At 35.3% G+C, this 23147-nt stretch overlaps 1 protein-coding gene across 7 annotated transcripts in view; it reads right to left on the bottom strand.

The window, feature by feature from the left end:
• CNTLN (centlein) overlaps positions 1 to 23147 on the bottom strand; it is a 300088-nt gene that overhangs the window by 12964 nt on the left and 263977 nt on the right. For 5 of the 7 annotated variants that reach the window (XM_064579709.1, XM_064579707.1, XM_064579708.1 and 2 more), the window contains 5 exons: positions 22187 to 22313; positions 20617 to 20754; positions 19643 to 19828; positions 4310 to 4495; positions 1439 to 1516 (listed from right to left, as the gene is read on the bottom strand). In XM_064579709.1, the coding sequence (XP_064435779.1) occupies positions 1439 to 1516; positions 4310 to 4495; positions 19643 to 19828; positions 20617 to 20754; positions 22187 to 22313 (715 nt within the window). Of the gene's footprint in view, positions 1 to 1438; positions 1517 to 4309; positions 4496 to 19642; positions 19829 to 20616; positions 20755 to 22186; positions 22314 to 23147 lie in introns of those variants that run through there. The other 2 variants (XM_064579710.1, XM_064579711.1) reach the window with 2 other exon arrangements.

Below are 23147 nucleotides of genomic sequence, written 5' to 3'. Positions count from 1 at the left end.
TACAAGTTGAACATTAAAAAAATTCATTCAGAAGTTTATTTTTAGCATTTCAAGCTTAAAAATATAACCTGTCACAGTCATTACTGAATTTCTTTGATGTGCCAGGAGCTGGGCTAGGTGTGGGGCATGCAACATAATTAAGAAATGGCCTTTCTTCTCAAAAGCAGGTTGTCACCAAAGAAGACTCTGTCCAGGGCATGCATGTCTACACTTGAACAACTTTAAGTCAAAGATTGCCAATCACTGTCTGTTATTAATGAAGTGGTTCCTGATAATGTTTCAAAAATATATAAAACTGATGGTAAGAATATCAGTATTTCACATAGGATTTTACTATCCTTGACTTTTCCAAAAGTATAAATACTGCTGTTTGTCAATATAAATGTAAAATAACTGCATTTAAGTCTGCTTTTAGTTTTAATCTTTACACAGAAACATACGATGACTTTCCAAAACTTACAGGACAGTAATAATTTTTTGGTTGTTTTGCTCTTTTGAAAACTACGTTTTAGCTCTTTTAATTCCCAGTTCATTTCTAAAAGAGACAATTAGGTTGAGCAAAAAGAACTGCAATGAAAAAGTTTTTGAATACATTACGTGCTGTCAATGATGTCAAAACAAAAGCTGGCTACGACTAGAAAGGCAGGGCTCTCACCTGCCAATAAGCTGCCCTTGATCACTTACAAGAGGGGCACATCCCAGCAGACTCCATGTGTATTAAAAAAATACTTGAAAGGAAAGAAAAAGTATCACACGGGTCACAGCAGTAGTCTCAATGGACCCCTCAGGGATCTCAGCTCGTCTTGGCCTTGTCATCCTCTATGCAGCTTTCCACTCGGCCCAGAAAATGTCGATAGGAAAATGTTTGAGGGGCCTCTGGTGGACATTTTTTCATTCTTTCTGCATTGACAGGATGCCAAATCAATATTTACTTCCCACTAACAAGCTGCTCGAGGTCTCAGTAGAAAATATTGTAGAGAATGCGAGAAGACACAGTAATAAACAGCTGTCTGGCTGTGAGGAAAACATGAATTGACTGGAAACAGGTCCATAGTAAAAGGTCACCGAAACCCATGAACTCCTCAGGTGTCCATATCAACTACCAACTTTAAAGACATATAATAAAGAATCTCTTCTCCTAAGAGGGCCGAGAGAATGGATCCTTTTCAGGATAGCAAGCATGGAGGTTGACTCAATACGTTAATTAATGCATTTGCTAAGACCTGTGTTGGCTCTTCCCAAGGCATTTGTTTCATTTGTTAAGTCCAAAAGTACAAATAGAGGGTTAACTTTCCTGTCTACCTATTGGAATACTTCTTTACCTACCAGAAGTAAATGATGTGGTAAGTGTTTACAAAAAGTTAGACATCAAGTAAAAATGTAAGGCTTGGAATATTTTTTTAGAAGTTTTTAGAGATGAAGGAGAAAAATGAAATACCTGTCCTTCAAGAAGTTTCTGAATGTACAACAGCCATTCCCGGTCATTCTCAGCATCTATCCTTGTCCTTTCTAGGTCCTAAAGGAAGAAAATCAAAAGACCGGTGTTAATTGCATTTACATGAACTTGATCATACTGTTAGATACTGAATAAATTTATTTTTTTGTTGTTTTTTTTAAAAGATTTTATTTATTTATTTGGCAGAGAGAGACACAGTGAGAGCAAGAACACAAGCAGGGGGAGTGCGAGTGGGAGAAGCAGGCTTCCCGCGGAGCAGAGAGCCTGACAGAGAGCCCGACAGACAGCCTGATGCAGGGCTCGATCCCAGGACCCTGGGATCATGACCTGAGTCGAAGGCAGACGCTTAACGACTGAGCCACCCAAGCGCCCCAATACTGAATAAATTTAAAGAGATACTGATAGAATAGGGTTCAGTAAAGACCGTGTGTCCTTCCAAAGTAGGGAATATGCAAATCTGTGTTCTTAATACTTAATTTATAAATACTGACATGTGGAAGATAAAGCTATATTTCTCTATTTCACAGTACAATTCAGGAATATTTTATTTCTGTCTTCACAGTGGAGCTCAAGGTAGGGACAGAGGTGGCGGTGAAAAGTGAAAAATAAGACAAAGCTGTATAAAAGAATCATTTACAAGTGACCCTTGTAAGATAACATAAAACCTTATATTAATTAAAAAATCTGACTTTTCAACAGATAATTAAGGAGTAATTGTTACAAATGCAAACAAAATAGGACATGGCATGGCTCCGGTGTTTTTAAATGCTTGCTTATTATAAACAACCAATAACTAACTGATAGGTAAGGGAAACTTCTACTTCAAGTGTTGTAAGCCCCTAAATATTCTCAACCCACCAATGATCAAGGTTAAAATAATTCTGAAAGTATAATGTATTCATATGTGCAGTGGATTATTCGGTTAAAATCATGATTTAGCTTACAAAAATATGGACTTTTCAAAAAGGGAAGGGCTTGGGAAACGAACATCTGTTGAAATTTACTGGATGCCAGGTATCCGGTGAGGCACTTCGCATAGGTTATCATACTTTTTATATGGGAATTACTAGAGTTCAATGTGGTTTAAAGAATATTAAGTCGGCTGGTTTGGGCTCCGCTTGGACAAGTCCAGTCAACTCTCTAGACCTCTGAAAAGATGCAGGGATCTAACTAAGCTCTGATCTATAACTAAATCTAGTAAATATATCAAGGTGCATGGATCCTTCTCAGAACAGTGTGATTTCTACTGGAGTCCTTTTTCTTCCAGGAGGACGTCCACTGAAGGTTGTGTGGTATGCTTTTCACAGTGCTGTATATTCTGGCTCTAGAATGTATCTGTCCAGAGGCTGGGGTGCCCTTACTTCACAGAAATGTGCCAGCTACTCTTTGGAACTATAAAAAGAGATCGTCTCATTCATATACCCAAAGGGGACAACTTTTTTCTATTCAGAGAGAGTGCTTTTTTCTCATCTATAAGCCCAGAGAGGGCATCTTTTGAGACCACACAAAGTTGATGGGCCTGTCTTCCAGAATATGTATCTGTGTTTGTGCACAAACACACACATACACACATGAGGGATTTGGATAATCTACTTGTTTTAAAACTCTTAGGGAACAGTGGAGGACTCAACCCTAATTTTTTGTTAGGATTCTCACTATCAATCAACACATTTTAAATGTCTATAGTAAGGTATAGTCAACACCCTTACCAGAGATACTATCATTTCCTGTGTGTCTTATATTTGATACTGTATTTGATAATGCTCTTGTACTTCAAAGTTCAGAATTCACAAAGTGAATTCAAAGTGTAGAAAGTCACAGGCATTGTAGCTTGGGTGCTGAAAATAGGAAACGAAGAGTTCGCTATCCTATTCACCCAGGGGATGAAAATCATCTCTGCAGGATTCCTTTGACCTCTTTTCTAAGAATTCTTGGCAGTTTAAAAACCTTTGCAAATTGTAGATCTGTTCTACGCCAGACGTTTTTCTGTTTTATTTTCTCCAGGAGTTTTTTGAGCAGCTGATGGGGGGCTGGAGGACGTTCTCATACAAACATTTAAGTCCATCATTTTACTTATTCATCGAGCCAAATATTTACTGGGAAGCTAGTAGTGCCATCATCTCTTTGATGTTTCCAAACAACCAAATCTAATATTCACGTATCAAAGTTCAGAGACTTAATAGGAAACAGGATTGAGTATCACCCTCAGGGTTTCACAGAAGACTGTCCACAGGATGAGATTCTGCTATCCAAGAGGTCATAAGTATGTGAAAAATGCAGTGGCCTCCCCAGTAGGTACAGAACTGTTACTGAAGACCCTTATCTATATGCACATAAATTCACTCAGACAGGAGTACTTTACCCAACTTAAAGCCATAAGTATATTTTTTCCTTAACTTGATCAGCAATAATTTTGAATTTAGCTAGGAAAGCCAATAGATTTACTATTTTTGCTCATATAAGAGGAAAAGTCCTCAAATCAATGATGACCCACCTTAACTAAATCCATTCAAATTGGCTTAATTAAAAATACTAGCTTACAAGATATATGATTAAATTAAAGAAAATAGAAGAGACAGGAAAGGACTTGAATAACTGACTTGAATAACAAACACGCAGTTCTAAAGGTTTTAGGTACTGGCTTCTTTCTGTATTATACAGTGAAATTTCACTAAATGTTTTCTGAGTTGGTTAATAGCCCTGATGTAACTTTCACGGGTATATTACTAAGCTGAACTTCATTAATATTATCTTGAAGATGAAACTCTAAGAATTATAAAACAAATAAAAGTATGTGTTGAAATTCAATGTATTAAAAAAGCCCTTTATTGATAAATATTTAAATGATCTTACCATTTCATCTTCTGTATCCATTATTTCCTCTAGATCTGACCGTGAAATGTTCAGGATCGAAGCTGCCAAGGTCTGGGCTTTATGGGTTGAGGTTTTGTGAGCATCCCTGTTTTTTCGCATTTTTCGAAACTCTCTAATTTGTTGCCTTACCTCATGGACATCACTTTGTAACTCTTTGACCAAAGCCTGCAACACATTGGAAAGAACGTGGGCTCATATGGAAGTCATAAATGAAGACAAAGCAGTCACAGTATAAAAATGTGAAGATACCAGCAAATCACTGCTTATTAGGATTACTCTGATTTTATTTATTTTGGAACATAGTAGATTGCTCTTTACTTATTGTCTGTATGTAATAAAAGCTCTCTTAAATGTGCCCTTAACAAACTTGCTGGATTAACTAAACTCTCCAATCCCTCTTTCAGATTTACCAACTGATATCCTGGTTGGTGAATGCTTGAAGCAGGCTGATACCAATCGTCATTTCTGTTTATTCCTAAATGTGTGTATATTCATTGTAATAGGTTAATTACATGATTAATTTACTTATTACATAAACTGATGAAAAATGGCTGCAGAAAGATAGTTGTTTCTATTGTATTAAAACTGGATCAGAAATGCTTTGCAAGGTCTTGATAAAGGCAAGTTGGGTAAATGTGTAATTAAATTATGTGTGGGCAAGACAACAATAAAGATCAAAAAAAATTAAAACCTAGGACTGCTTCACAAGACTCTTTAAGTTCTCCCTTTGAGAGATGAATCAATGCTGGCCCATTCCATGCCAATGCATGCATAAGAAAAGAACAACCCTTACCCTGGGTGGACAGAGCTCTGGACCTCGATGCCTGGCTTTGTGATCTGAGAGCAGGTTAGCTAGATGTTTGGGTTATTTTTCGATCTTTTGCCAGCTCAAGCAAAGTTGCAATAAATAACAGTACTCATGTATACATTTTGCATATCTAGAATATATCCCTAGAAGTGAAATTGCTGGACCAAAGGATTTGTCTAAGTGTAATATTGAAAGCTGTTACCAATCTTCCCCCTCACCAAGATAGTACCAAGATATACCTCCACAAAGAACATAGGAAAGTACTTGTTTATCCACACCATTAGCAAAACACCAATTTGGATTTCAGTGTAGTTTGTTTTTTCACTGTATTTTTAAATTTCACTTTTATAAAAAAAAAAAAAAGTTGAACATCAGCCTTAAGAGATAATTATATTTCTTTTGTTATTTTTTTCTATTTTTCTTAGTGACTTATAGGAGTTGTTTATATATTTGCATATTACATTTGTCTATTGTGCATATCTAAATTTTTTTAAACTTTGTATTTTCTTTCGACAGTAATTAGTGTTTCATGCCAAGGAAACAAATATTTCTTTTTTTTTTAAGATTTTATTATTTATTTGTCAGAGAGAGAGCACAAGCACGGGGAGTGGGAGAGGGAGAAGCGGGCTCCCTGCTGAGCAAGGAGCCCGATGTAGGGCTTGATCCCAGGACCCCGTGATCATGACCTGAGCTGAAGGCAGACGCTTAACCGACTGAGCCACCCAGGCATCCTGGAAAAAGTATTTCTTATTTTTTATATACTTGATGATTCTTTTCTTTCTCACTTTTAAATTTTGTGTGATACTTCAAAAAGCATTCTCCACAATGAGATATATATAAAAATGCATTTTCTATCCATGATTTTTTTCTGCTACTTTTAAGTTTTTATTTTTCATTTTAAAAATTTTAACCCATTTGTCATCATTTAGAAATGTTTACATAAAATCATAGTCATCCCACAACCACTTATTAAAAAGTTCAACTTGGGGTGCCTGGGTGGCACAATCAGTTAAGTGTCCGACTCTTAGTTTTGGCTCAGGTCATGACTTCAGGGTCGTGAGATCAAGCCCCACGTCAGGCTCCAGGCCCAGCACAGAGTCTGCTTAAGACTCTCTTTCCCTCTGCCCCTCCCCGCCCCATTCTCTTTGTCTCTCTCTTTAATAAAATATATCTTAAAAAAAAATTCACCTTTCTCCCACCGATCTCCTGTGTGTTTGGGTCAGTGTCTGGACTTTCTGTTCCATCCCATCTCTCTTTTTATTAGTGAAGCTTTATAACATATTTAAACTAGTAAGGCTTTATAATAAATGTTAACATCTGGCAGGCCTAGTTCCCTCTTACTACCCTTCTTTTTCAGGTTTTTCTTGGTAATTTTTGCTTGTTTCATTTTCCATATGAACTTCCACGTGAATCTTGTCTAGTTTCCCTCCCCCTAAAAAACAGATCTTACTGGTTATTTTATTTCAATCATGTTAAATTTCATTTGGGTCAGGGTAACCTTTTAGCATGTTGAGTCTTCCTAATTGAAGACCATGGTATTCCCTTCCAGTTAAGCCTTATTTGTGTTTCTTAGGATCATTTTTAACTTTTCTCTCTCTAGCTTATTTCTCTTGTTAGCTTATTTACTTGGAGGGAAATTATTGTCGAATTACAGGTTTGATATTTGTTCTGCTCCATTATTTGTTTTCTTCTTTCAAGACTCCAATTATACATATGTTGAATCTCTGTCACTTGCTTCATAAATCCTTTTTCCCCTAATATGCTTTATTTTTTAATTGAGGCATAATTATGAATGAAATAGTGTGTACATTGTAAGGGTTTAGTTTAATGAGCTTTGATAGTTTATGCATGTATGTAGCCACCACCCTGTTCAGGATAGAGAAAGTCTTCATACTCCAGAAATTTCTCTGATGCCCCTTCCTAGGCAATTTTTCCCACACCCAAACAGCAATTGTTCTCACACACACATTCATATGAGACCAGCAATATATGTATTTCCTGAGATAATTTCTTGTCTTTTACTTCTTTACTTTGTCTGCCACCTTGCTTCCATCTGCTCTTATGACTCCTCATCTTTTTCCTAAATTCTTACATTTAATTTCACCTTAAACATGTGCTTTTTAGAGGAAAATATTTCATTAATATTTCAAATTCATACTAAAATTTTTCATCTGCTCTGTAGCAACTTATCTGTGGTGAAACTTATTTTCCTGCCACTTACTTTTTCTGTTTTTCCTCCATTCTTATTCTTGTACATTTGCACAGATACTGTGTTGGTTCATTTCTCTGGACTCATTTTTGAAGGAGAAGATTCTTTCCTAGATCACCTATTTATAGAAAGTTACATGGCAGAAGGGCCTGTGGTATGTTCCAGGCTAGTGAAATTTTGCATACGACTTTAATTTTTTTGATGAATTCCATTTGCCAGGTTTTTTTTTTTTTTAATGGTTTGCTTGCTTTTTTTGTTTGTTTGTGTGTTTGTTTGTTTTACAATATAAGGAATCTTTTTTCTTGGCTGCTATGAGAAAAGATCCCTCCTTCAGATATTCCTTGTCTCTTTTATTCTTCATTAAGCCCTATCTCCTTATGGAAGCAAACCAGTTCTAGGATGGCTATCACAAACCACTGCAGACCTGTTACACTGCTGCAAATAGTGGATGTTGGATTTGTACCTCATGTGAACTTCATTTTCTAAGAGGTCTTGATCTTTCAGAGGTCTGTAGGACCTAAGTCTTCTTTCCCTGGTTCCTTATTTCTGTGTCCTTTTGTATACTTTCACCAATCTTACCTGTTTTTCACGGTTCTTCTATGTCTTTTGAAATACAGAGTTTTAGTTCTGACCTACGTTGACTGTGAAAAGGAGTTCAATTTGTTTCTCATTCTTGCCTGCTGCTTGATTCCAAGGGACAGAGTAGGTGTAATGATGATTTTACCCCTCTATAATCAAGACAGAATTTTCCAAAATGCACTTTCTCCTAATATTTCCAGTTCTTGACTACTATGAATAAAACTGCTATAAATTTAGCTGTACACATTTGTGTGTATGTTTGTACACATATGTTTTTATTTCTCTTGGGTAAATACCTAGAGGTAGAATTGCAGAGTCATATGGTAGGTAAATGTTTCATTTATTAGAACTTTCAGAGCTTTCCACGAAATCTTGCACCACCAACAGTGGATGAAAATTCTCCATTCTCCACATTCATTCCAACATTGGTGGTTTACAAGTCTTCTCTTGAATTTATTTAAAGAATTTGTTTAATGCTATTGTAAGCTGAAAATTTTCTATTTCATTTTCTAATTGTTTACTGCTAATATATAGAAATACATTTGATTTTTGTACTTTGACCTCATATCTCAGGAAATGGTTAAACTCTCTTATTAACACTAGTAGCTGTTTTATAAATCTTTAGGATTATCTACATAAAGAATCATGTCTCATCAGAGAAATGTAAATCGAAACCACAAAGATTAGTTACTTACAAAGCTAGTATGAATGTTAAAAAACAAAAGTAGTAAAAATAGCTATGAAAACAACAATTAGTTAAGGGATACAAAGATAAAAAGATGGAAATGTAGCATCAAAAACAAAACATGGATTGAGAATAAAAATGTTGCACTTTAGAATGGGATCAAACTTAAGTTGTTATCAAAATAAAATAGACTGTTATAGACATAAGCTATTATATGTAAGACTCATGTAACCACAAGGGAAAAAAAGCTATAGGAAGTACACAAAATATAAAGAGAAAAGAGTATAAGTATATCTTGTATATGAATAAACTCATGAAACCACAAAGCAAGCAAGCAAGAGAGGAACTACAAAACCAGCTAGAAAACAATTAACAAAATAACAATAAGCACATACCTATCAATAATTACTTTAAATGTAAATGGACTAAATTCTCCAATCAAAAAACATAGTTTGACTGAATGAATAAAAAACCAACACTCATCTATCTCCTCCCTACAAGAGATATGCTTTAGATGTAAGAACATACACAGATGGAAAGTGAAGGGATGGAAAAAGAAATTCCATGCAAATGGAAACCAAAAGAGAGCTGGAGTAGCTACACTTATATCAGATAAAACAGACCTTAAAACAAAGACTGCAGTAAAAGATGAAGAAGTTTGTTACATAATGATAAAGGGTTAATCTAACAAGAGGACATAATTTGTAAATATTATGCACCCAACCTAGGAACATCTAAATATATAAAGCAAATATTAATAGACCTAAAGGAAGAAATAGTAACACAATAAAAGTAGGGGATTTTAATACCCACTTATATCAATGGATAGGTCATCGATACTGAAAATTAGTAAGGAAACATCAGCCTAAATGACATACTACCAGATGTATTTAACAAATATTTGCAAAACATTCCATCCAAAAGCAATAGAATACACATTCTTCTCAAGTGCACACGGAACATTTTCCAACAGACATCATTTTAGACCACAAAACAGAACTTAATAAATTTAAGAGAACTGAAATCATATCAAACATCTTTTCTGACCACAATGATATGAAACTAGAAATTAATTCCATGATGAAAACTTGGAAAGTTAAAAAATATGTGAAGTTTAAACAACATGCTACTGAATAACCAATGGGCCAAAGAAGAAATCAAAAGAGAAATAAAAAAAATACCTTGAGACAAATGAAAATGGAAATGTAACACCAACATTTAGGGGATGCAGCAAAAACAATTCTAAAAGGAATGTTCAGGGGCACCTGGGTGGCTCAGTCAGTTAAGTGTCTGACTCTTGATTTTGGACCAGGTCATGATCTCATGGGTCATATCGAGCCCTGTGTCAGGCTCCACACTGCACTGCCTGCTTGAGATTCTCTCTCCCTCTGCCCCTGCTCCCCCTCTTGTGTGTGCTCTCTAAAAAACTAAAACTAAAACTAAAATAAAAATAAAAGGAAAGTTCATAGTGATAAATGCCTACCTCAAGAAACAAGAAAAGTGTCAAATAAAGAATGTAACTTTACACCTCAAGGAATTAGAAAACGAAAAACAAATGAAGTCCAAAGAAAGTAGAAAGAAGGAAATAACAAAGACTAGAGCAGACATAAATGGAGACTAAAAAGGCAACAGAAAAGATCAATGAAACTAAGAGCTGGTTCTTTGAAAAGATAAACAAAACTGACAAACCTTTAGCTAGACTCATCAAGAAAAAAAGAAAGGATGAAAATAAATCAGAAATGAAAGAGATGCTATAACTGATACCAGAGAAATATAAAAGATCCTAAGAGACTATGAACAACTACATGCCAACAAGTTAGACAACCAGAAGAAATGAATAAATTCCTAGAACCATATAACCTACTAGAACTGAATTATGACAAAATGGAAAATCTGAACAGACTCATTACTAGCAAGGTGATTGAATCAGTGATCAAAAACCTCCCAACAAACAAAAGTCCAGGACCAGATGGCTTCACTGGTGAATTCCACCGAACATTCAACTAAGAATTAATACTAATTCTTCTAAAACTCTTTCAAAAAGTAGATGAGGGTCAAACTCTTCCAAACATACTTTATGAGGCCAGTATTACCCTGATACCAAAACCAGAAAAGGATGTCCCCTCCAGCACATACATACACACACACATTATAGGCCAATATTCCTGATGAGCATAAAAGCGAAAATCCTCAACAAAATATCAGCAACCTGAATTCAACAATACATGAAAAGGATCATATACCATGATAAAGTGGGATTTATTCCCACAGATGCAAGGATGGCCCAACATTCACAAATTTGTCAATGTGATACACAACATTAACAAACAAAAGGATAAAAATCATATGATCATCTAAACAGATGCAGAAAAAGCATTTGACAAAATTCAACAACTGTTTATGATAAAAGCTCTCAACAAAGCGGCTATAGAGGGAATGTACCTTGACATAATAAAGGCCATATAGGAGAAGCCCACAGCTAACATCATACTCAAAGGAGAAAAGCTAAAAGCTTTTCCTCTAAGATCAGGAACAAGACAAAGACTGGACGTGTACTCTTGCTACATTTATTCAACATAGTATTGGAGTCCAGCCAGAGTAATTAGGGGGGAAAAGCATCTGGATTGGAAAGGAAAAAGTAAAACTGTCACTATTTGTAGATGACATATTATATATAGAAAAACCTAAACATTCTATCAAAAAACTGTTAGAACCAATCAACAAATTCAGTAAAGTTGTAGGATACAATATCAATACACAAAAATCAATCACTGTTGTTTACACTAATAATGAAGTATCAGAAAGAGAAATTAAGAAAAAAATCCCATTTATAAGTACATCAAAAAGAATAAAATACCTAGGAATATATTTAATGAACAAAGTGAAAGACTTTATATAATGAAAACTGTAAGACATTAATGAAAGAAATTGAAGAGGACACAAGTAAATGGATAGATATTTCACGGTCATGGATTAGAAGAATTAATATTGATAAAATGTCCACACTAGCCAATCTACAGGTTCAGTGCAATCCCAAACTTTCAATAGCATTTTCCACAGAAATAGAACAAACAATCCTAAAATTTGTATTGAACTACAAGATTCCAAACAGTCAAAGCAATCTTGAGAAAAAAGAACAAAGGTGGAAGTATCATGTTCCCTGATTTCAAATTATATTACAAAGCTATGGTAATCAAAGCAATATGGTATTGGCACAAAAACAGACACATAGTTCAGTGGAATGGAATACAGATCCTAGAAATAAACCCATACATATATGGTCAATTAATTTATGATGAGAGAGACAAGAATGTACACTGGAGAAAGGATAGTCTCTTCAATAAATGGTGTTGGGAAAATTGGACAGCATACCCAAAGGGATGGAAAATAAAAGGAAACTCAAAATGGATTAAAGACTTGAAGATAAGACCTGAAACCATAAAACTACATAGAGAAAACATAGGCAATAAGCTCCTTAACATAGGTTTTGGTGATTTTTTTTTTGATTCTGACACTAAAAGTGAAAGCAAAAAAAAAAAAAAAGGAAAAAATAAACAAGTGGGACTACATCAAACTAACAAACTTCTGCACAGCAAAGGAAACCATCACCAAAATGAAAAGGCAACCTCCTGAATGGGAGAAAATATTTGGAAATCATATTTGATAAGGGCTAATATTCAAAATATACAAAGAACTCATACAACTTAACAAAAAACAATCTGATTAAAAACTGGGCAGAGGATCTGCATAGACCTTTTTCTGAAGAAGATATACAGAAGACCAATAGGTATATAAAAATATGCTCAACATCACGAATCATCAGGGAAATGCAAATGAAAACCACAATGAGATATCACTTCACACCTGTTAGAATGGCTATTATCAAATAGGTAAGAGATAACAAATGTTGGCAAGGACGGGTCAAAAAGGGAACCCTGTGCACTGTTGGTGGGAATGTAAATTGGTGCAGCCACTATGGAAAACAGAATAGAGGTCCCTCAAAAATTAGAATTGGAAGTACCATATGATGCAGCAATCCCACTTCTGGGAATATATCCAAAGGAAATGAAAACAGGATCTGAAAGAAATATCTGCCCTCTCATATTCATTGCAGCATTATTCACAATAGCCAAGACATGAAAGAAAACATGGTATATATATGCAGTGGAATATTATTGAGCCATAAAAAGGGGGAATTCTGCCATTTGTGACAACATGGATGGACCTTGAGAGCATTATACCAAGTGAAATAAGTCAGATAGAGAAATACAAATACCATATGATGTCTCTTACCTGTGGAACCTAAAAAAGCTGAATTCATAGAAGCAGAGAGTAGAACGGCGGTTGCCAGGGGCTGAGGGGTGGTGGGAAGGAGACATTGGTCAAAGGGTACAGACCTCCAGTTCTAAGAAAAATAAATTCCAGGGTGTAATGTAGAGCATAGTGACTATAGTTAACAAAACTGTATTGTACACTTGAAAGTTGCTCTAAGAGTAGATATTAAATGTCTTTACCATAACAACAACAGCAACAACAAAATGGTAATTATGTGCGGTGTGATGGACATGTTAACTAACCTTATTGTGGTAAACATTTCATGATATACACATATACCACATCATCACACTGTACACCTTAAATTATACAGTGTTATATGTCAATTATATCTCAGTAAAGTTGGGAAAAAAAGAACGGAAAAAATCATAATTAAGAGAGTAGATCCCTGCCAAAGTATTAACATTGTACATATAAAAATAAAATTACTGTGCTCCACAAATGTTCTTATTAAAGAAGCAAGAAGTTTACATGCCCAAAACATCTTACTAAATCTTTCCAAAGCAAGTACATATTGGTAAGTAAATGATTTAAGCTTCCAGCTAAATGGTGTTCTTTGGCTGATATTTATTTCAGAGCTAACAAAAAGCACTGAGAAGACAGAATCTGGCATTTGACTCTCACATATAAGCACACTGAAAAGCCTATATCAGGGCTCAATCACACTGAGCAAAGACGTCTAGGAATTTTCCCTGTGTGTTTTACTCCGTTACTAGGAGGATTCGAAGCCTCAGCTCTGCCATATACACCTAGCCCACATACTCAAAGCACTTGATTTTACCCCAGGGCAAAATTCCATATTCAAGACTAGATCTAGAACAGATGGTCATTCCACCTCTTCTCTAATCTGGTTGTGCCCTGTGAAAAATGCACAGACTAAAGGGAACACAGATTCCACAACAGGGCCAGAACAGACATTATTGCTATTAATACTAGTAATAATATGTATTAAGCACTTTTGTGTTTATGATACCCTAACAAGCTCTGTACAGAATGAGACCTGGTGATCACAATGTTCCATGTAGGAACTAAGTACATTCTTTAACTATGCTCTTTATGGAGTGTGCACAGCTCTAGCCTTCACAGAGTTTTCAATCTAAGCAGTGGTTAGGTATCTAGTACCATTCTTGAGCCAGATATAAAATCAATTCCTTGAGAACTGAATGAGTCTTATTACATGCCAGTACTTTGGGGATAATGAATGACAGTATGTTCCGTGGGAAGGAGACCGTGTGCAAAGGCAGGAGTGAACATACTATGGGGGAAAGTTGGAGAGTAGTGGGGAAGAAGATTAGATTCTAAGCAGGATAGGGCCAAATTATGGAAGGTGTTAAATATTTAAAAAGCTGAGCTCTAGCACAGTAAAGATCTAGGAAGTCACTGATGGTATGTAGCCTCAGACAGTGGCTCCTGAGCATTTCCACCTGGTCCTAGGGCCATGTTTGCAAGGAAGAGAAGGATCGTAGACCTCTCATTCCTCAGAGTCAAATGTCCAGTCTTTGCCAATGTTTCTGGTTTGGCATTGATTTGCTGGTTGCCCTTTAGTAGAAAAATGGATTAAGCAGCAGAAATAGCACCAGTATCAACTACATATTGGCTCTAAAATACAGTGAAGAAAAACAAATTTCAAATTACCATTAGGCTTCGATTAAACACCAAATCATATATAGATTCAGTTGATAAAAACAACTGAAGGCAGTGTTTTAAAAACTATGTTATGCATAATAATCACCTAACTTGTTAACTTCAGCTTATTGGGCCCCACTCCCACCAAGATTTTGATTCAATAAATTTGGGGCCCTAGGGGCGCCTGGGTGGCTCAGTTGTTAAGCATCTGCCTTCGGCTCAAGTCATGGTCCCAGGGTCCTGGGATCGAGTCCTGCATTAGGCTCCCTGCTTGGCGGGGAGCCTGCTTCTCCCTCTGCTACTCCCCCTGCTTGTGTTCCGTCTCTCACTGTGTCTCTCTCTGTCAAATACATAAATAAAATCTTAAAAAAAAAATAAAATAAATTTGGGGCCCTAAATTATGCATTTTATTTAAAAGCAATAGAATCAGTTGATTCTAAGGAAGGTAATCCAGTACCAAAAAGAAACAAAGTGGAAAGATTCTGAAAGAGTACTAAAAATGGCTTATCGATATCTTTTGTCTTTTCCTATTATGTAATCTTTAATATGTTACTCAAATAACGACAGGAAACCACAGCAATCCTGAATTTATCTATTAGGACATTTATACTTGGGGCAGCTGGGTGGCTCAGTCGTTAAGTATCTGCCTTCGGCTCAGGTCCCCAGGGTTCTGGGATCGAGCCCCACATCGGGCTCCCTGCTCCACAGGAAGCCTGCTTCTCCCTCTCTCACTCCCCCTGCTTGTGTTCCCTCTCTCGCTGTGTCTGTCAAATAAATAAAATCTTAAAAAAAAAAAAAGACATTTATACTCTACATCATTGTTGGTGAAAAATATGAAGGATTGATATGTCACTCTTCAACAATTAGAAATTAGACACTATGATTAAATATTCAAATCCTTGGACAAAAATAAAAACCTTGTTTTTTAAAAGATAATTTTTGCCAAATTACTTTCTGTGAACAAGTATACCCACTATATTATCATGAAGGTCATGAAACTTCATCAAGTCTATAATAATCAGATATGTAATCATAAAATTCATTTTTCTATCTTTTTTTAAAGATTTTATCTATCCATTTGACAGAGAGAGAGAGAGCAGAAGGCAGAGGGAGAGGGAGAAGGAGGCTCCCCACTGAGCAGGGAGCCCGACGTGGGGCTCAATCCCAGGACCCTGGGGATCATGACCTGAACCAGAGGCAGACATTCAACTGACTAAGCCACCCAGGCGCCCCTCATTTTTCTATTTTTAAAACTTCTGGTTATCAATTCTTTTTAAAAAGTACATATTCAAAGAATATTTCAGGAAAAACAATAACTGGCATTTAAATAAATTTTATAATTATGCATTTCATATTTTATATCTTGGCTAAAAATACAACAAACAAAACCCTAATCTGAATATAAAACAAAAAAACAAAGGCTTATGAAACTAAAGGTCATAATAAAAATGGTTTTACATCATGAGTAATGACAATATTCAATGAGAGTGCTTATCATAAGTTAAACAGTCAGACTATTCAACAAGTATTTGGAAGAAATGACATTTTAAATCTGGAAAAGTTAAATTACGTTTACTAAAATTAATACTCTGCAATCATTTGGGGTCCTCTGAGGCAAGGTTTATTGGTTTGACTTTATATCCGTTGAAACCTTTGTTAAAAGAGATAAAATGTTTCATTCCATTCATTTTGCAGATATTTTTAAAATGAGAAAACTCCCAAGGTATCTATGATTTCCAAAGAAAGAAAGTAAGAGATTTGTTCTAATTGGGGTACTATTGACAGTGGCATAAAATGTCGCAAGCTCCTATTTTTAGAGGGATGAAGAATATGGCATTATACATAAGATCCAGTTATTTGTTATCTTATATTCAATCTATGTCATTTTTTATAAATAAGATCAATACCTATGGAGATAAGTGGATTTAAAAATATTCTACTTTATGTTGAGCAGAGAAGTCTCTACTGGGGGCTTAAGAGATGCCAAACTACCTACCAATCTAGAGAGAGAAACCAAAAAACCCAAAAATCAAAACCTGATTTGAGGGCGCCTGGGTGGCTCAGTTGGTTAAGCGACTGCCTTCGGCTCAGGTCATGATCCTGGAGTCCCGGGATCGAGTCCCGCATCGGGCTCCCTGCTCGGCGGGGAGTCTGCTTCTCCCTCTGACCCTCCTCCCTCTCATGCTCTCTGTCTCTCACTCTCTCTCTCTCTCTCAAATAAATAAATAAAATCTTAAAAAAAAAAAACCTGATTTGAGAACACTAATATATTAACATATATAAAATAATATACATTAGAATACACACACACATATATGTGGCAAATTTGAGTGATTCAAATAACAGGGGGGTTATTTGGGAAAGGAGACAGTAAGTAGTGTTGTTATTTGATTCCATAGTTTCAACTTTCATTTTATAAAAATTCCATGAATTGAAAATATTTCATATACTGAAGTAAATTTCTACTGCTATGTTATGTCAGTTTCTTTAAATTTGAATTCCAGTATAGTTAACATACAGTGTCATATTAGTTTCAGGCACAAAATATAGTGATTCAAGAATTCTATATATTACTCAGTGCTCATCATAAGTGTACTCTTAATCCCCTTGACCTATTTTACCCATCTCCCCCCCCCCCTCTGGTAACTATCTGCTTGTTCTCTATAGTTAAGAATCTGGTTTTTTTGGTTTGTCCCTTTTTCTCTGTTCATTTGTTTTGTTTATACATATGAGTGAAATCATATGGTATTTGTCTTTCTCTGAGTATAATACTTCACTTAGTATTATACTCTACATCCATCAATGTTGTTGCAAATGTCATGATCTCATTCTTTTTTATGGCTCAGTAACAGTCCATCGTACATATATGTACCGCAACTTTGTCCATTCATCCACTGATGGACACTTCAGCTGCTTCCATAATTTGGCTATTATAAATAATGTTGCAATAAACATAGGGGTGCATAGATCTTTGCAAATTAGTGTTTTCATATTTTTGGGGTGAATACCCAGTAGTAGGACTGCTGGATTGTAGGTAGTTCTATTTTTAATTTTTTTGCGGAACCTCCACATTGTCTTCCACAGTGGTTGTACCAGTGTGCATTCCCACCAACACTGCAAAAGGATTCCTTTTTCTCCACATCCTTGCCAATACTTGTTGTTTTTTGTGTTTTTGATTTTAGCCATTCTGACAGGTGTGAGGTGATATTGCATTGTGGTTTTGATTTGCATTTCCTTGATGATTAGTGATGATGAGCATCTTTTCATGTGTCTTCTGGCCATCTATATGTCTTCTCTGGAGAAAAATGTCTGTTCATGTCTTATGGCCATTTTTTAATTGGGTTATTTGTTTTGGGGGTGTTGAGTTTATCAGGTTCTTTATATATATTATGGATACTAACCCTTTATCAGATGTCATTTGCAAATATCTTCTCCCATTCCATTGGTTGTCTTTAGTTTTGTTGATAGTTTTTTTTTGCTGTGCAGAAAATTTTAATTTTAAATGTAGTCCCAACAGTTTATTTATGCTTCTGTTTCCCTTGCCTCAGGAGACATAGCTAGAAAAATGTTGCTGTGGCTGATGTCAGAGAAATTACTGCTTATGTTGTCTTCTAGGATTTTTATGGTTTTAGGTCTCACATTTAGGTCCTTAATCCATTTTGAGTTTATTTTTGTGTATGGTGTAAGAAAGTGGTCCATCTAGTTTCATTCTTTTGCATGTAGCTGTAAAATTTTCCCAACACCATTTGTTGAAGAGACTGTCTTTTTCCATTGCATATTCTTGCCTCCTTTATCAAAGATTGACTATGTAATTGTGGGTTTATTTCTGTGCCTTCTTTGCTGTTCCACTGACCTATGTGTTTATTTTTGTGCCAGAACCATACTGTTTTGATTACTACGGCTTTGTAGTATATGATATGCCAGTATTTAATCATGCATGCCATCAAGTAGCACAAGTAACTCAATCTCACCAAAGACGGCCAAAAAACAAAACAAAACATTGTGACTTAGGGAGAAAAGAGAGAAAGTAAAGAGTTACTTTCCCACTGTAGTCACACTATTTTGGTGCTTATTTTGAAGGGCCAAAGAACTATCATTAAAATTTCACATATCTAATAGAAATTTAATTTGATTAAGTAGTGATCATGACCACATGCTGACTATTTTGCAAGGTACTTGGTAGATGTTGTGGAGGTGGAGATTGATAAAACATTGTCCTTCACTTTAAGAAACTCATCATCTCCCTGGTGGCAACAGATCCATTTGCTAGCTATAATACAAGGCAGAATAAAAGGCACCAAAAAGAGGTATAAACAACTCACAGTGGGACTAAAGGAGCAGAGAAATCACCAGATTCCTGGTCCTTTGTGCCTGGTATCTCTGAAACCAGAGCCCCTCCTCCTCGGTTCTCCCAGAAGAGCTAGGGGAGGAATACTGTCTGAATATATGGGGCAAAAGCACAGACCAGAGGCCTAAGAAGCTCCTTATAAAGACTTTGCAACAAACCCCCTGGATCCGCCCCTCCCCCCCCACTTAGTGGTTCCTTGTGTAGCCAATTACTGAGGCCTCTCTGGGATTCTTCAGCTGGCGGATAATTTCTAGACAGTACAGCCTTTGCAGGCACTTTGATTTGTCTTCCTTCTATTCTGCCAAGTCATTTACCATTCCTCTATCCAGTCCATGTCTAATATGCTATGGACTGGGGTTCAGATGTCTCTGAGCTTCAATAAATCTGGGGCAAGTTTCTGGTTGTTCTTGCTGGATTTTCAAAAGGAGAATAGAGTGGAAATGACTCAAGTCTTTCATCTTAAAACCTGTCTTGATTACATGATTATTACAATTTCATAACTGAATTGACATTAAGAATATTAAAAATAGGGTGGAAAATTTTAAACTCAAACTATAAGACCAGACCTTTTCTAGACAAATTTTGAACAATGAGGCAAGTAGGGTAGGAAAGATGCTCTGTGGTTTCAAAGAGCAGAAGGAAACTTCAGAGTGTTCCCACGTCATCTCAAGGAGGCCACCTTCCTCCTGAAGTACAGTTAGTAAACTACAAGTAATTCAAACCTTCACAAAGATGGTGAACTCTTCCACTTTCTCACTGGCTAACACCAGCTTCTTCTGTGCACCTTCTAGGGCCTGCTCACTTTGCAGTGCTAATCCCTGAAGATGCTTAGACGCTGCCGTTTCAATCTCTGCCATTGCAGATTCAGTCTCGCTTACTTTTGATACTAGGAGACTAAGCTTGACATCCTGCAAAAGACCGGTGATCACAGAACAAAAAATCATTCACAAACATATTTGGAAGAGTCAGGTATACGTGTCAGGTAAAGAAATGGTTTCATGATTCTCTTTCTATATGTATTTATTTTTATTTGGGTAAAATGGATGGTTGTTTTCATTTATTTTCAATAAAATATCCTGTGCACATATTCTCATATATTTATCATCAAAGTTAGTTTATATTTTTAAGAATTATAAATCATTAAAGACATGGAAGCTATTTTAGGCCAAAAGACCAAATGGAAATATTTAATTAGTTTATAAGGTTAGGTGGATCTGAAAAATTTATACCCACTTAGGCCAGTTCTTTTTTTTTTTTTTTAAGATTTTATTATTTGATAGAGAGAGAGCACAAGCAGGGGTAGCGGCAGGCAGAGGGAGAGGGAGAAGCAGGCTCCCCGCAGAGCAGGGAGCCCAACGTGGGGCTCGATCCCAGGACCCTGAGATCATGACCTGAGCCGAAGGCAGACGCTTAACCAACTAAGCCACCCAGGCGTCCCTCCACTTAGGCCAGTTCTTAACAATAGTGTTCATTTAAAAGACATTATCAAGACACAAAATCTGTTTCCCTAATATAGCACTACCTTTCATGTTAAACAAATTCTTAGTGTTTCATGTAGAGATAGAAATGTTCTTTGCTGTTATCTGAAACAATTAAGTTTCTCATAATAGTTTTGGGGAGAAAAAAATGACAACTTTAAAAATGAAAAAGATACAGTTATATTCCATTTCTACGCTAACATGTCCAAAATGCATACCTTTTTTTCTAATTCCTCTTTAGTTTTTTGATACATCTGTTCATAATGTGACTTCTCTTTCACAGCAACACTGAGTCTCTGCTTTAGTGAATCAATTGATACCTTCTTGTTGGAACATTCTTCAGTTAGTGTCTTCACCTACAGTAAAAGCATAAAGGTATCTCTTATTGGTTAAGGCATCCTAGTCGTATACTCGATCTGTTTCAACAGAAACCAAAACGAAGTCATGAATAAGTCTAATTTCATTTGTTTTCTCATAAATGATATCAAATTTAAATAAATAAAAGTTAAAAAAATGATAAATTCAAGTATAAGGTTTGTAGTACTCATATTATGAATGAGACAAAATCCTTAAATCAATAACAAAACAAAAAATGCACAAAAAGGGATGAATGCTGGTATGTGTGATCTGCCTAATAATATAGTACTAATTTTAACTATGTTTCCTTTAATTACTAACCTAAACTTCCTTAAGCAGGGGATGGTTGTCTTTGATTCTTAAACAAGCCAAGTCATGGGTAATTTTCAGTTATAACCATATAACATGTACTTTTTAGGATAAAATTAAATAAGTGATACAACACATTTACTATACATCTGAAAGAAGAAATAGTTTCTCTTTATTTGCTTAATACCACTAAAGATATATAATTACTTATACAAAGATTCTAAGACTATATCTGGAATAAAAGTTTAAAAATCAGCAATATTTAAATAACACTGAAAAAAAAAACCTATAGGAAGTAATTATAATTTATGTGGGTGTGTGGAGGAGAAAAAGAAAGAAAATCCATGTGCATTTGTCTTGCTCATGTAAAATTTTCTCTCTTAAATCCATTTGAGCTAACAGCTACCTACATTTTTATCTCCAACAAGGAAAGTAAGGGAGATGCTCTCTCTGGAGTGGATAACATTTAGTGAATGCCAAAGCACAAGCTGCTTTATGAGTTGTGCAAATAGCACCTTTTTAAAAAAACAAAACAAAACAAAACAAAACACGAAAAATCTCTTAGTCAGCAAATTGCTGATTTCTACTTTGGGGTCAGGTATGCAACGATATTAAATACAACTCTCTTCCTAAGTACACTGAATTAAGTGTAGAGAAGGAAAAAGTACACTTTTTAAAAAATTGTGGTAAGTACATTTTTTAAAAGAACTTCTGGTAGTTATTAGTTATCACCTTTTTCATTTAAAAATATATGCTTCATTAGATCATTATAAATGTTAGTAAATTAAATAAAGCAAATAAAATAATTTTAAATTGTATAAACTTTAAAATGCTGAATAAAATGTAATTATATACTGCAAAACATTGAAGGTTTTTAAATTTAAATTCGATTATCTTCTCATGGTATGTTCACAAATATAAAGAGAATGTGTGGCTATGTTATGTATGAGATTTGAGTCTTGAATTTTAAAACAAATAATGTACTTTCAGAGCAAGTAATGTAATTATATAACAGTACACATATTCTATGAATATTTTCTATAAATTTAATAAGATTGGATACTCAAGAACGTAAGAGGGAAATGATATTTTTTCAGTGTCAGAGAACATAAAAGTTAATACCTTTTTTCCCAGATTTTCTAACATTTCATTAATACTCTCATTACTTTCCAGATTTACTTTCTGTCGAAATTTCAAGTCCTCTATCAAATGTCTTTTCATGGTTATATCCCTCTCCATTCGAGACATCCTTGAAAGGGAAAAATGACATTTTATTGAGAGTGACAGGAAATACTTCAACAGTGATTATATGATTATATGATAATCTTACATATTATCCAGTGTTATACCTACCGTTAATTTTTAAATGCTATCTGATATTAATTGCAAATAAGATAATTGCATGAGATGAGATATTGCTCTATGAATACTCTGAGTTTTTATAAAATCTATAATCCAGTGTGACTGGTAATTATAGTATTATATATATGCATTAGGACATAAAAAATAGAAGAACTGAGAAAGATTGACAAAATTTATGAAAAATTAAAAATGCTATATTTATATTTTTGCATTGCTAAGAAAAATCAAACTGATATTTGGAGATCATGAACAAGCCTAACACTGATAGGAAACAATTCTATACATTAATAAACAAATGTAAAAATCTTACACCATCATATAGAAACACAATAACCTTAGGCATGGTAGCTTCTATTTTAATATCACTTGCGACTTAACTGACCAATCAGCGTGGCTTCCGTGGATCGCGTGTATAAACTGGCAGCTGAGGTGCCGAATAGTAACAGGCAACACTGGCCACGTGCTTGCTGTGTGCCGAGCTCTGTTACAAGTGCTGCACGTGCACTCATTCAAGCCTCACAGGAACTTTATGAGCGAATGCCATTAAATGGTATGCGATGCAGAGCTAGCAGGTCGAGAAGCCAGGATTCAAAGAACGTTTCTCTAGAGCCCTCACTCTTAAATAGTAAACAAGACTGCCTCTTAGGCTCATAAATAAACCTGGAGATACTTTGTTTAAAAAATTAACCAATCTTTTAGTCTAGTCGTTTCGTCTGTGAAT

This window comes from Mirounga angustirostris, unplaced genomic scaffold, assembly GCF_029215605.1.
Source record: "Mirounga angustirostris isolate CCGP_5_RB_7025 unplaced genomic scaffold, mMirAng1.0.hap1 SCAF_15, whole genome shotgun sequence".
Taxonomy (NCBI): Eukaryota; Metazoa; Chordata; class Mammalia; order Carnivora; family Phocidae; genus Mirounga; species Mirounga angustirostris.
Note: the sequence above shows the minus strand (reverse complement) of the source record. Positions and strands in the feature narration are given on the sequence as shown.